Consider the following 13074-nt stretch of genomic DNA (forward strand, 5'->3'; position numbering starts at 1 on the left):
CCAGGACTTTGACTGTGAAGAGCCAAGTTGAGAGGCTAGCACTTCCTGTTTCAGAGTAGTTCACGGACCGAGAGCACAGGGTTGCTGGCTGAGGGGCTGGCGTGCGGAGAGCAGCGGCAGGGAGGTCACGCAAACCAAAGTGGAAGCCCACATCCATGGACAGCCAGTCTTGGACAGGCCCCATGACTGTTCAGTGGCGTAAGGGTGGTCTTTCAGCATGATCACTAAAAATAAATAAATAAACTTTAGAAATAATCCGGTTTTTCAGTGGGCAGAAAGAAAAATAGAAAGTGCCCCTAAAAAGGGCACCTCACCAACAGAGATACAAGTAATCACGTTAGGAAGCGAGCGTGAAGCCATGGCGGGTACTGCACACCCTCTCAGTGCCTTTCACTGGTGACCGGCCACCCAGCTGCGGTTGAGGGCACGAAGGAGCCGAGTCCCTGCCCCGCAATGGGGACAGGAAACAGGGCAGCCACTGCCCAAAACCGCTTGGCAGTTTCTTCAATCAAATGCTGCCTCCTGTGAAACCTAGCAGATGTAGCCATGGGCACTCAGCATCAGGAGCGGCCGCCGTGGCCACACAGGCTTGTGTGCGGTGCTCATCGCAGATTTCTTGGCAACAACCCAGCCCGGGAAGCAGCCTGAGGCCCATCAGCAGGGAACCGACAGGCAGAGGGATGAAGGCACACCGCCGCGTGGATGGCCCTGGGATCATTGTGCGGGGAAGGGAGTCGGGCCAACTCAAGTGTGGACCTTGCAGTTCTGCCCAGAGACGGTCCATCTGCAGTGACAGGAAATGGAGCACAGCCACCTGGGTGGGCGGAGAGTCCTGAGGGCCCTGCAGGGGTGCAGGGAGCTTTGTGGTAATGGGTGCATCTGTGTCCTGGTGACACCGGTAGTTCGAGGTGTGTGTCCGTGTGTCCAAACTGAGCAAATGAGGCACTTAGTGTATTTTTATTGTGTGTCCCTTACACATCCGTCTCTGTACAAATTTTTTTTTTTTTTGACAGACAGAGATCACAAGTAGGCAGAGAGATAGGCAGAGAGAGGAAAGGAAGCAGGCTCCCCGCCAAGCAGTGAGCCCGATGTGGGGCTCGATCCCAGGACCCTGAGATCATGCCCCGAGCTGAAGGCAGAGGTTCTAACCCACAGAGCCACCCAGACGCTCCTTTGTACAAAAATTTTAAGCTCAGCGAGGACACTGGGACTTCATTTCTGCCTTCAGAGTTGGTTTGCGCTTAGATGTCAGAGTGAAGCATGGAGGTGCCCCTTAAACAAGGGATGTGTGGTGAGTCTGCTTCCCCAGGACCCATGGTGGTTTCACTTGGGAATTTCCCAGCTTGTTCTTTCCACCTCCAGAAAACCGCCCTGTGTTGGGCTGTCGGGAGCTCGTCTTCAGAAACCTGTCCAAGATCCTTCCTGCCGTGTGCCACGACATCACTGACTGGGTGGCGGGGACCAGAGTGAAGGCAGCGCAGCTGCTGGCGGTGCTGCTGCTGCATGCCGAGGACCACATGACGCAGCACCTGGAAGTCATCCTCCGAGCCCTGCACCAAGCTTGTGCCGACGACGACAGCACTGTGGTCAGCAATGTGAGTTGCCTTCTTCTGGTCACATTAGTAGTGTAGCTCCCGAGGTAGCATTCCCCCGTGTCAGGTCACAGGTCTGCGGATCTGGATAAATGTGAGCCATGTGGAACTGCCACCGCAGCTAAGGTCACATTCAAGTCACCAGGAGATCCCCTTGGGTCTTGGCATCTGTCCGCACTGCCCCTACTCACATCCCCCACCACACAGGTTTGTTTTCTGGGCCCGTGAAGGGCAGCATGTAAAGGTACACTGTTCAGGGAATCAAACCCCCCACCCCCGTGCCTTCTCTCTCACCACGATCAGACGGATTGCACGAGCGCACTAGCCGCGCCTTGGACAGACAGTCCCTGTGCGCCTCACTGGGGCAGGCAGGCCCCTCCCTGGCTCTGTTGGCACTCGTGTGCCCATGGGCTCTACAAGGAAAGCCAGGCAGGGACTCCTGGCCCAGCCCGTGGCAGCCGGCACCTTCTTGCCAGTTCTTGTGGCCACCCGCCCACTGGCTGCCGGGTAGCACCACCACCTGTTTAGACATTGAAGGGGAGCCTAGCTGGGTTGGCTTCCCTTGTCAACCCTTCCCCCTGAGCTTGGCCACTGGACGCCTTTGCTGAGCAATGGGCCACGTGGACCTCACTTTGGTGCATGCAGGGTTGCTCACACCTGCCCGGAGGACATGTTGTGGGCCCGTGACAGTAGCCTTGCACACTGGGCAGTGTCCCCATATGATGTCATTTGGGAACATCGTAGAACAGGAATCACATAGCGAGTGTCTTTTAGAGATTGGCTGCTGCCCGAAGCCCGCTGTTGTGACCACCCCGCGTGGGGCCATGTGTTCATAACAAGCCTGGTCACTGGCAGCAGAGGAGGGGCGTGAGGCCCCACTAGGATCTGGCCATCCTGGGAACCAGGCCCCTGCAGAAGCTCTAAGGGCCATGGGGACTTACTTCCTGTGGCCCACACGTGGGGCAGACCCTCCACAGAGCTGCGTGTGCTGCGCTGGGAGCCCGGCAGGCAGGTGCAGGAGGGCCGAGGGCTACACAGCGGGCAGCCAGTCAGCCCCGGCCTTCTCCCGCAGTGCACCAGGTCTGCAGAGCTCATTGGGGCCTTCGTCAGCCCGGAAGTGTTTCTGAAGCTCCTCTTATCCATGCTGAAGAAGTCACCCTCCCCCTCCAGCCTCCTCGTCCTCGCTTCTGTCATCCGAGGTTGCTCTAGGGAGGCCCTCCAGCCGCACCTGAAGGTCATCGCCACGGAGCTGGCCCGGCCCCACATCTGTCAAGGGTCTGAAAATGTAAGCTTCGGGAAGGGAGGCAGGCGGAGTGCATGGTGCGGTTGGTCCTCTGTGCAGGGGAGGTGGGCAGCACCCGCACCCTGTGCGGCGCTCTGTGCCTACCAGGTGCTCATTATCAGTAGATCACCAGGCCCACAGGAGTGGCAGCCAGGGTCCTGCCACTGACACTGTCTTGTCTGGGGACCCGTGTGCCTGCTGTCTACTGCTCTGTCCCGTCAGTAGTCATTCACATTGAAACTAAACACCTGGAAAGTGCAGGTCCTGCCTCACGAAGACCACCTTCCACGTGCCCAGTGGCCACCATGCAGGACAGAATGGGATCAGGCTGGCCCATGCTGGGAACGGGCTGCAGGGCCACAGCGCTGGGTATCCCGTGGTCAGCACCCGTTCCTGCCCCCACCATCGGTCCTCAGCCTCTAACCACACTCGTGTCCCTTGGCATTGTCATGATGTGCTCAGAACAAACAAGCTGACGGCTGGGAAAAGGGTATGGGAGTACACACGTGGCTACTCCGTGTTCTCTTTCTTCTATGTTGGAGCAGTCTGGGTGATAGGCTTCGAGCTTTGGAATAATTTATGATTGTTCGCTACTGAGAAAAAAATAAGGACTTTGTTTTTGTTTGGCTGTCACAGGCTTCAACCCTGTCACCCTGTAAGCACTGGGTGTGGCCTGCTCCTCTGTAGGGAACGGGGATCTGCGCAGGCCGCTTCTCTGTCCCCTGTGGTGCAGGCTCCAGGCCCCACAGCGGTGGCTGGGGCCATGACTGGCCTGGGGGTGGGGGACCAGCTAGTGTGTTCGGGCACAGCCAGGCTCCAGGACGCTCTGCATTGGGTCGTCTGGTCCTTCGGCTTCGGATGACAAGGGGTTCCTGTCATGGTTGCAGATCCATCCTCAAGGCTTCTTAAAACACAGCGAGTGGGGAGGGGGGCCGAAGTGTCAGAGAGGGAGCGTCCAGGAACCGTTCCATCTGCTGTTGGTGCTTGTAACATGTTTTGCCTTTTCCCAGACCCGTTTTTTTTTTTTTTTTAAGATTTTATTTATTTATCAGAGAGGGTGGGGGAGAGCGAGCACAGGCAGACAGAATGGCAGGCAGAGGCAGAGGAGAAGCAGGCTCCCTGCTGAGCAAGGAGCCCGATGTGGGACTCCATCCCAGGACGCTGGGATCATGACCTGAGCCGAAGGCAGCTGCTTAACCAACTGAGCCACCCAGGCGTCCCCCCAGACCCGTTTTTAACATCATCATCCAACCCCTGTGAATTCTGCATTCTTACTCAGGGTCGGCTGGAAAGGAGTCTGATCCCTCTATGTACACTTGTGAGCCAGAACCTTTCCTTTTCCTAAAAAGCTAAACTTAAAATTGGGCTCTGTGCCCAGCAGGGAGCCCAATGCGGGGCTTGATCTCACAACCCTGAGGTCATGACCTAAGCTGAGATCAAGACTTGGTCGCTTTACTGAGTGGCTACCCAGGTGCCCCTGTAGTGATGTTTGAAACAGCAGGATCATGCTTAGTGTCTCACCGGACGTGTTCCAAGCTCAGATTGAGGAACCAGCCATAGTGAAAACCCTAGATGGGCATTCTGTCCCTTTCCTCACAGACTCAGACATTTGGCAAAGGGGACGAATGCTCGGGTTTAGGCAAAGGCACCAGACGCAGCCCTGTTCTCCACGCAGCAGGAGAATCTGGTGTGGCCAGGGTGGCATGGGAAGGAAAACGAGCTTCCTGCCATTGATCCCCAGGAGCTGGGAAGACGGGCTGTGGACGTTTTTCAAGAACACGTGGAGGTGTAGAAACTCTCTGTCAGCCAGACAGAGGTGCCCTGAGGGTGCATGCCAGGCCTCTCATCATGGGGCCTCCTGTGCTGCGGGCGGGGTCGCGGCAGGTGCCTCCCCAGGTGTCTGGCCAGCGCTGCACCTGGGGCTGAGCTGAGGGAATTGGATCCTTTCCTTTGAAATGTTTGTTTTGTGACAGGTAACTGAGCTGAGGAAATTGTTTGATACCATAAGGATAACTCATTTATTCCTCTTCAATGAACAAAAGCCAGGAGTGCAGGGGCGTGGTCGCCATAGAAATGTCAGCCTCTAGCACTTTCTCCCCTGAAGTTTCGACAACCTCCGATGACACTGAGTTTCAGGAGCAGAAACTAAGACGTCACTTTGGAACCTGTCGCCTCCCCCTGCCTTTGTCTGCCTCTGGGGTGCAGGCGGAGGGGAACATTGTCTGCTTAAGTGGAAAGAAAGCCATGAGCGCTGAGGCCCAGTTTCCCAGAGATGGTGCCATGCTCCCCGCAGGAGGGGACAGCTGGGAAAGCATGAGGTTCCTCGTGGGCTCCGGGGCCCGGTGTGGCCCTGACAGCCAGCCCACTGTAAAGGTGGCTCCCGTCTCAGGAGCCCAGTCCCCTCTTAACTGAAAGTGACTGCTCCGTGAGCATTTAGTACAGGTCATTCTAGACACGAGCTGAAATCACATCCTCAGCAACTGGGGGGCCACCCATCCATGTCTGAAGGAAATTGGGCTGTGGGACAAGTGAGAATGTGAATTAAATACTGGTCTGGCTTCCCCGGGGGAGCTGGACACCAGTGCCGTGGCTACCTCCCATCCCACACGTGAGCTGTCGGACATGTGCAGACCATGCTCCTCCGTGATCCAGCATGAATTCTTTTTTTGAAATCCTGTGATTTATGTCACTTGTGCATGAGCCACAGAGGTCCAGAACCGCCTCTGGACTGGCCCCGTTAGACCGCATGGGTGCACAGCTCCAGTGTCAGCCCACTGCTCCGTGACTGCCAGCCCAGCCTTTCTGTCCTTTGTGAAACCCCATGGGACACATACGTGGCGGGACATATGAGAAGCATATGTGGACACGGCATTAAGGAGTTCTGCCCCACGGTTGATGAGGCTGAAGTTCGGGAGGTGAGCGGCTGGCTGGATGGCCCTGGCCAAGATGCCTTCTTGTCCCCGTCCATCAGGAAGCATGTCCTAAACCACAGAATCGTATTTATTTTTGTTTAAACTTCTCAGTACAGAAAGACAAAGCAGTAGAGAGAAAAGTGGGTGAAGCCCCACCCCCGCCCAGCCTCAGCAGCCATGGGCTCTGGCGCTCCTGTTCTGTCCACTTCCTCTACCTTTTCTGTTACCCTTGGGGGCAGGCTGGGAGGGCTGGGTATTTGCAGGCGGCTCCAAGATGCCCTGTCGTTTCCCTTGTGAATTTTACAGGATGTGTGGCTAATGCATAAGAACTTCTTTAGAGGCACCTGGGTGGCTCAGTGGGTTAAAGCCTCTGCCTTCGGCTCAGGTCATGATCTCAGGGTCCTGGGATTGAGCCCCGCATCTGGCTCTCTGCTCAGCAGGGAGCCTGCTTCCTCCTCTCTCTGCCTGCCTCTCTGCCTACTTGTGATCTCTGTCTGTCAAATAAATAAATATAAAAAAAAAAAAAGAACTTCTTTAAATATAACCAAGAGACTGTTAAGCACTTCTTTCTCGGGCCATGTTCAGATTCCCCTGGAAAAGCACACCATGAAGTTTTCCCATGAAAGAAGGCACTCCTGTGATCCGTGTGTTTCAATCTGTGGCCCTGGTGTGCTATGTCCTGTTGGTGTGGGCCCTGAGGCAGGGGGTGGCAGAATGGGAGGGAGCAAGGGGGAAGGAGCTGGGGGTCCCTGGTGTGGGGTTGGGGAGGAGGCTGGACTGGGGGAGGTGGGGCGCAGGGTAGAAGAAGGGAGCGGCGGGGGGCTGGCATGGAGGTGAGGAGGCTGGACAGGGAGCAGGGGGGTGGACAGGAGAGTAGAGTAGGGGAAGGGAACAGGGAGGCCCTGGGGCGGGGGGGTAGGGGGAGGCTGGACTCGGGGTGGGGGGATAGGAGGGCAGGGTAAGAGAAGGGACCAGCAAGGCCCATGGGGGTTGGGGGGGGGATGGACCTGGGGAGGAATGGGGGGCTGGATGGGGAAGGGAGTACGGCAGCCTTGGGGCCAAAGGCGGCAGGACCTGGACAGAGGTGTGCAGAGGGTCAGGGAGGGTGGCAGGGGGCCCCAGGGGTGGGAAGGGGGTTTGCAGGGGGCATGTGTAGGGGGAGAGCTGGCTCATGGTGTTCCCTGCCCTCTTGACAGCACCTTTACGGGGAGCGCGTGCTACTCTGCGTGCAGACATTGGTTTCCGTGTGTCAGGAGGACTGCAGGGGGTGCAGCCTGCAGCTTGTGGAGGTGCTGGTGACCGTCCTGGCCTTCTCGGCTGCCACGGGCCTCAGCGACAAGGTGAGCTATGCGGGTGATGGAGCTCATGCTGGCGGAGGTGCTCCTGTCTGAGCAGATGGAACCTCTGTCCCGAAATCCTCCTGTTCTGGAGCCCAAAGCCTTGGGCTCACCTGACTCAGCTGACAAGCAAGACGAAGGAATATGGGGGACATTTGAGATGAGTCGCTCCTGAGGTGGCCTGAGGGGTGCCCTTGTTTCTGGAAAACTCCCAGCTGCCCGCTTATTGTCATGTCTCAGAGGGACAACGGCTGCTGACATGCGAACAGGACGGGAGCCCGTCCTCGCCTCTAGTCTGTGTTTAGATACGTGCGTGACTGACATCTTCAGAGAAGGGAAGATAGCATCGTGATTTCCTGTTTAATCACAGGCTGGCTTTACAGAATTACTTCTGTTCCTTCAGCTCTGGGTCTGAGCTCTAGAAACTGCTGTCCAGGTCCCCTGGGTTCCAGAACCATCAGGAGCACAATGTCTTGCCTCCTCTCCAGGAGAGTGTGGTTTTCCCTCTAGCTCGCGCTCCCCAGCCACAGGCAGATCTCTCTCTGGGAGCTGGCCTGCATGATGGAGAAGCGCCCAGGCACTTCCATGGGACCTTGTATCCAGGAGGCCCTCTGGTTTCCCTCTCCCTTCTGGGTCCTCTGAACTTTGTTTTATTTCTTCAAAAACCGCCTTTCCAAAGAACACATATTGTAGCAGGCCCCTTGTCACTACAGGACCACGAAGCAGAGCCTTGATCTGCACACCCGAGACCCGAGGGAAGGACACTAGCCAGCTGTCAGGTTGCAGACTACGAGGTGGCTCCTGGCCTGTCTCCTGTCCCCTCCACTTCTGTACCCCAGGGGACAGTTGTCTCCACAGGAAGACAGGTCTCAGAGTGATCTCGGGCCAGCAGACTGTGTGTCTGCTCTGGGCCTGCCTGGCATTGTGCAGGAGAGGGTCACAGTGGCTGGATCTCTCATAAATGCACGTCTGTCCCCGTTATTTGACAACATTGGCGCGGTGAGCATAGTGGCTGTCGGGGGGCACCTGCAGTGCTTGGTGGAGTGTTCGAGGTTGGCCTGAGCAGCTCTCCTTCTCCAGTGATGAGGATGGCTCTCCATGGGGGCGTTTGAGCCTCGGGAACAGGGTTTCCCAGCCTGTGACTCGCACATGCAGGTTCAGGAGATCATGGACACGCTGGCCGCAGTGCAGGGAGTGGACGGCAGCCAGGACCTCTACCAAGAGCACGCGGGTCCCCTCCTGGAGCAGCTGGCGGCTTCGCACCAGGACTGGACTGTCCATTCCGTGGAGCTCCTGCAGTTCAACGTACTGCTCACGCATGCAGGTGAGTCCCCGCCATGCCCAGGCTGCTTCAGACCACGAGGGAGCAGCAGTCTCGCCCACCCGGGGGGAGCCAGCACTGTGAGCACCAAAACCTTCATTTTAAAAATGTCAAGAACATTGTTTTTGAAGAATGTGGCTCTTCAGAGTCTGCCATGCGTTTGGTTTCGGTGTTAAACCTTGAAGGTGTGATTTCTCAGGCCTCCTGTGTCGCCCACATTCTCCAGATATGCTTCAGCGTTGTTGCACGTAGTGCAGCAAACAGGAGTTCTGTGTGGACTTCCGGGCCTGTCCCGCCCAGCCGCGGACCATGGAAGAACATTCCCTTGGGCAGAGCTTATGCTCACACCCATGCCTCCTCCCTGCCATGTAGAGATTCCTCTCTCCGACCGGCGGTGGAGAAGGTTTCACTGGACTTACTTCATTTTAAAAGATTTTTTTACTATAGTCATCCAACCAACTGAGCCACCCAGGTGTCCCTAAAAGATGATTCTTGAAAAAAAACAACAAAAACTACTGTCAGACTCTGACTGGCAGCTTTCCCCTGCAATTTAGAAAGCGGCCGGAGGCTGCAAGCCAGTGAGCCATTGGGGCTGATCAGGAAAGGCTGGGCCATCGGCCAGGTACAGGGGTGAAGTGGTAGGAGTCAGGCAGGGGTGTAGCGGCCACGCTTGCACTTTCCCTTCAGTGAACCAAGTGTTTTCTCAGAGCGTGAATATAGTGTTTTTGCGCCCTTGGTTTGAATGTATCCTGTGTGTTCTGGAGGGGTTCGTTTCCAGGTGCCCAGTGACCCTAGTGGCGCGGGCACGCCCAGGACACGCGGGGCGGGGCGGCGGGCAGGGGGGCAGGTTGCTCTGCGGCTCTCCAGGCCCATGCAGTCCTGGAGGTCTTCCTGCTGGAGCTCAGATCGGCCCAGCTTTCCTTCCCATTAGTGTGGACAAATGCCTTGCGGTTTGGATGGGTTTTTTCTTCTTATTTTTATGGAGAGCATCTAACAGACTTGATGTGTTAAAAATGCCTAACTGGTTAGGGTGGGACCGGGCATGAGCTGGAAGCATGTTTACAGGAGGGGCGGGAAGACGCTCCCTGAAACTCCTCTGTCCTCTTGCGGCTGCATTTTCTCTGTGTCGTGTGACAAAGCGGGAGATCGTGACTACTGAATGACCACACCCTCCTCCTCCGGTGAGAGTCGGTGAGAGTCGTCTGGACCTTGGCCTTCGGTGCATGTCAAAGGGAGATAGACCGCAGGGTGTGAGAGCGAACACAGGGCGCTTATCTGTGGTACAGGTGTCCTGTTCCTGAGCCACGTGTCCCGTCTGGTCTTGTTTCTCTTTCTTCCCCGAAACTCACACCTGGCCTTAGGTTAACCATGGGCCTTGCTTTTCCATCCTCTTTTTTTTGTTTGTTTTTTTAAGATTTTATGTATTTATTTGGTCCAGAGAGAAGGAGACAAGCAGGGGGAGCGGCAGAGGTAAAGGGAGAAGCAGGCAGAGAGCCCGATGCGGGGCTCAGTCCCAGAACCCTGGGATCATGACCTGAGTCAAAGGCAGCTGCATCACCGACGGAGCCCTCAGGCACCCCTTGTTTTTCCATCTCGCATCTTTGACGCTGGGTCTGAGTCAGAGCATCTGGGGGGACTCCACTTGCTTTGCTTGTTCTCGGGCTTATTGCAGAATGAGCAGGGTGGCCGGGAGGGGCCCTGTTGGTTGTGGAATGCTGTGAGGGCCTGCCTGGGCGTGGGGGGTCTGCTGCGCTCCCATGACCCGTGTCCCTGCAGTCAGAGTGCGTGTCTCACCCCAGGGACTGTTTATTCCAATCACGACTCAGTGCGATTCCAGATACTGAGGGTCACTCCGCGTGTCTGCAGCCCCCGCTAGCTCAGGGGACCTGTGCCCGTGCCCACCCAGCAGCAGGCTGGAGAAGAGCAGCGGCTGCCAAGTGTAGGGGCAAATATTAAACACCTTACGTGTTCTGAATAATTTATTTTGGTTGATGTTTAAAATATTACTTGACTTGAATTTTTTTTAAAACCTGGAAAAAAAGAAGGAAATAGAAAGTTTCCACATTGAATGATTTGCATGGTTTGGGAGTTAAATGGTTTCTCTTATAGTGACACCACAATCCGGAAGGATGGGAAGGTGATGGGACAGGCTGTGGTCCCTCCTCGGAGTCTGCGTCCTGTGGAGGGACCCACCAGCCTGGCCGCCACAGGCCATGTCCCCCTCCGTGAGCAGGAACAGCGGGGACTGGGTGTGTGTGTGTTTTCCAGGCCCAGCCCTGGGAGGAGTGCTACCCCAGCTTGTGCCCGCCCTCCGGAGCTGCCTCCAGCCGGCCAGAGACCCCCAGATGCGCCTCAGGCTCTTCTCCTCCCTGTCTCGGGTGCTGCTGAGTGCCCAGGAGACCGTCAACTCCCAGGGGTAGGTTTTCCCAGCCTCCGGCCTCTGCAGGACACTCTCCGACGGAAGCGGGGATCACCCCTGGGCTGTGGCGCCGGCCGCCCTCCCTGGGTAAACAGACGGCTCCGGCAGTGAGCGCCCACCTGCGCAGATGTAAAGTCAAAGTCATTTTTGTGCAGCCATTAAAATTCCAGCAAATGAAGAGGTTTTAGGGAACATTAACTTAATGGTTTATATATTAGGTGTTCTGGTTTTAAAAGTCTTTCTAACCTAACAGAGTGGACTGACTCCCCGTTGGTGGTTAAAGTGTTAGAAGAAACTTCTGTCCACGCAACCACGTGAAGAGCCCCCAGCGTGATGATCTGCAGGGAGGGAGGGGACAGCAGGGACGCTGGCAGGAGGGAGGGGCCCACTTAAATCGGCGGCAGCACAGAGGCCTGTCCAGAGCAGAGTTGGGTGCTGGGAGGGGTGGGTGCTGAGACATGCGGGGATCCTGTCCCCTCGGAAGGAGCATGTCTGTTAGGAGCAGCTCCCTCCACGCCACTAGCATGTCAGGATGCTTGCTGTGAGCTCTCCCGGCCCTTCGAATTGCAGGGAATTCCACGTCCTGCTTGTTGGTACAAACTCCGAGCCTTCAGGGGCCATAAAATCGGAGTGCCACCCTGGGCAAGGCTCCATGTGGCTGAGCTGGAGGGAGCATGGGCATGGTTTGACAGGCTCCTTAGAGCCTGTGCTCCCCTGTATCCTCATGAGGAGCTGGAACAGCACCCAGACAGCGGGAGCCCCGGGGGTGCCTTGCTGACCCTCTGCTGCCAGCATGCACCCCGCAGGCCCCGCTCAGAAGTGGCAGAGGGCAGGTGCTTGAGAGGGCTGCCCTGGGTCCTCAGTCTCACGAGTTATCTGATGGGGACAGGATGTGGCTTCTCGGTGTGAGGAGGTGTTTTGTGGGGCCCTCCATGGACAGAGCTGGTCCTCCCACAGAGCACCCCAAGCATGGGCCGTAGGCGCCAGCCCCCGGCGCATGGCCTTCGCTCTCCAGGGCGTCTATGGACGTGTGACAGGCCTTTCTGGCCATCACCCAGCTGGCTCCGCTGGCTCCTCGAGGCTGACTGAGGACTGGGAAGGGGTGATGGTGATGGTAGGAGGTCGAAGGTGGCCGGGGTCACAGACCAGTGTGCCCATGGTCTCCTGGGATGCGTCCTCGTTCCAGCGGGGACCCACCCACCAACCCATGTGCGTCTTGCCATGCTAGGAGTCCCCATTCCAAAAAGTTGGGTGCCAGGTCTTCCTCCACAATGTGTCCCTGCTTCCTACATGGGTTCTAACTAACCCCGGCTGTGCGTGGGGCCTGCCTGCCTTCCCACGGCCGAGCACAATCTGACCAGTGCTCAGCCTCTGCTCTTCCAGCCACTTGACGTGGACACCTGTCGGGGGTCCAGGAGGACGGCTGTCAGCGTTAGGTCTTTCTAAGGAGACCTCTTGTGAATCACTTTGCAAGGAACAGCAGTTCTTTGCATGGAAGTTAAAGCACATTGGAAACCTAATCCGTGTGTGTGTGTGTGTGTGGAAGTTAAAGCACATTGGAAACCTAATCCGTGTGTGTGTGTGTGTGTGTGTGTGTGTGTGTGTGTCAGAGAGAGAAAGAGAGAGAGAGAGAATTGTCCAGAACCAGCATCACTCACCTGCATTGCTGGTGCTGGAGTGCCCCCTGCTGGAAGTCAGCAGGTGCAGCCTTCCACAGAGGGGAAGTTCAGCGGGGGCGGAGGCCCCATCCGATGGACCAGAGGGACAGTGGGACCAGAGGAACAGTGGGCAGGATGCAGGGAGCAGCCCGGCCTCGCCCTGCAGGCGTCCCCTCATCAGTCTCCCAGAGCCGCTGGTATCTGGGACGTGAGCTGCCTCTGAAACATGCTTCAGAATAATGCTCAGAAAGGAGTTGACAGATTCTTTGTTGAACCAAACGTGTTTCGCCACGACAGTGGTGGCACAGTGAGACTTTTGAGGGTGCTCAGGTGTCCTCAGTGCGGCTTCAGTGAGTTCTCTTCGTGGAGCTCTATGGCCCCCAGCTGGACTGGCCGACCAGGACGTGGGAGTTGACCATTTAAATGACACATCCTGACAGCTGGCAGGGGCCTCCACGTCTCTGCGAGCTGTGGCGTTCAAGCCCTGGGCTCAGACCGGCGGTGTCCCTCACTGGAGTGGAGGCATGTGTGCCCACAGGGGATGGTTAGGGCC

At 56.9% G+C, this 13074-nt stretch overlaps 1 protein-coding gene across 2 annotated transcripts in view; it reads left to right on the top strand.

The window, feature by feature from the left end:
- The window catches only part of DNAAF5 (dynein axonemal assembly factor 5), a 44423-nt gene that overhangs the window by 21648 nt on the left and 9701 nt on the right, over positions 1–13074 (top strand). For both annotated transcript variants that reach the window (XM_082714041.1, XM_082714040.1), the window contains exons 5-9: positions 1363–1595; positions 2665–2877; positions 6983–7126; positions 8279–8447; positions 10713–10860. In XM_082714041.1, coding sequence (XP_082570167.1) covers positions 1363–1595; positions 2665–2877; positions 6983–7126; positions 8279–8447; positions 10713–10860 — 907 coding nt within the window. The remainder of the gene's footprint in view (positions 1–1362; positions 1596–2664; positions 2878–6982; positions 7127–8278; positions 8448–10712; positions 10861–13074) is intronic.

Source organism: Mustela nivalis (assembly GCF_964662115.1).
Source record: "Mustela nivalis genome assembly, chromosome: 19".
NCBI lineage: Eukaryota > Metazoa > Chordata > Mammalia > Carnivora > Mustelidae > Mustela > Mustela nivalis.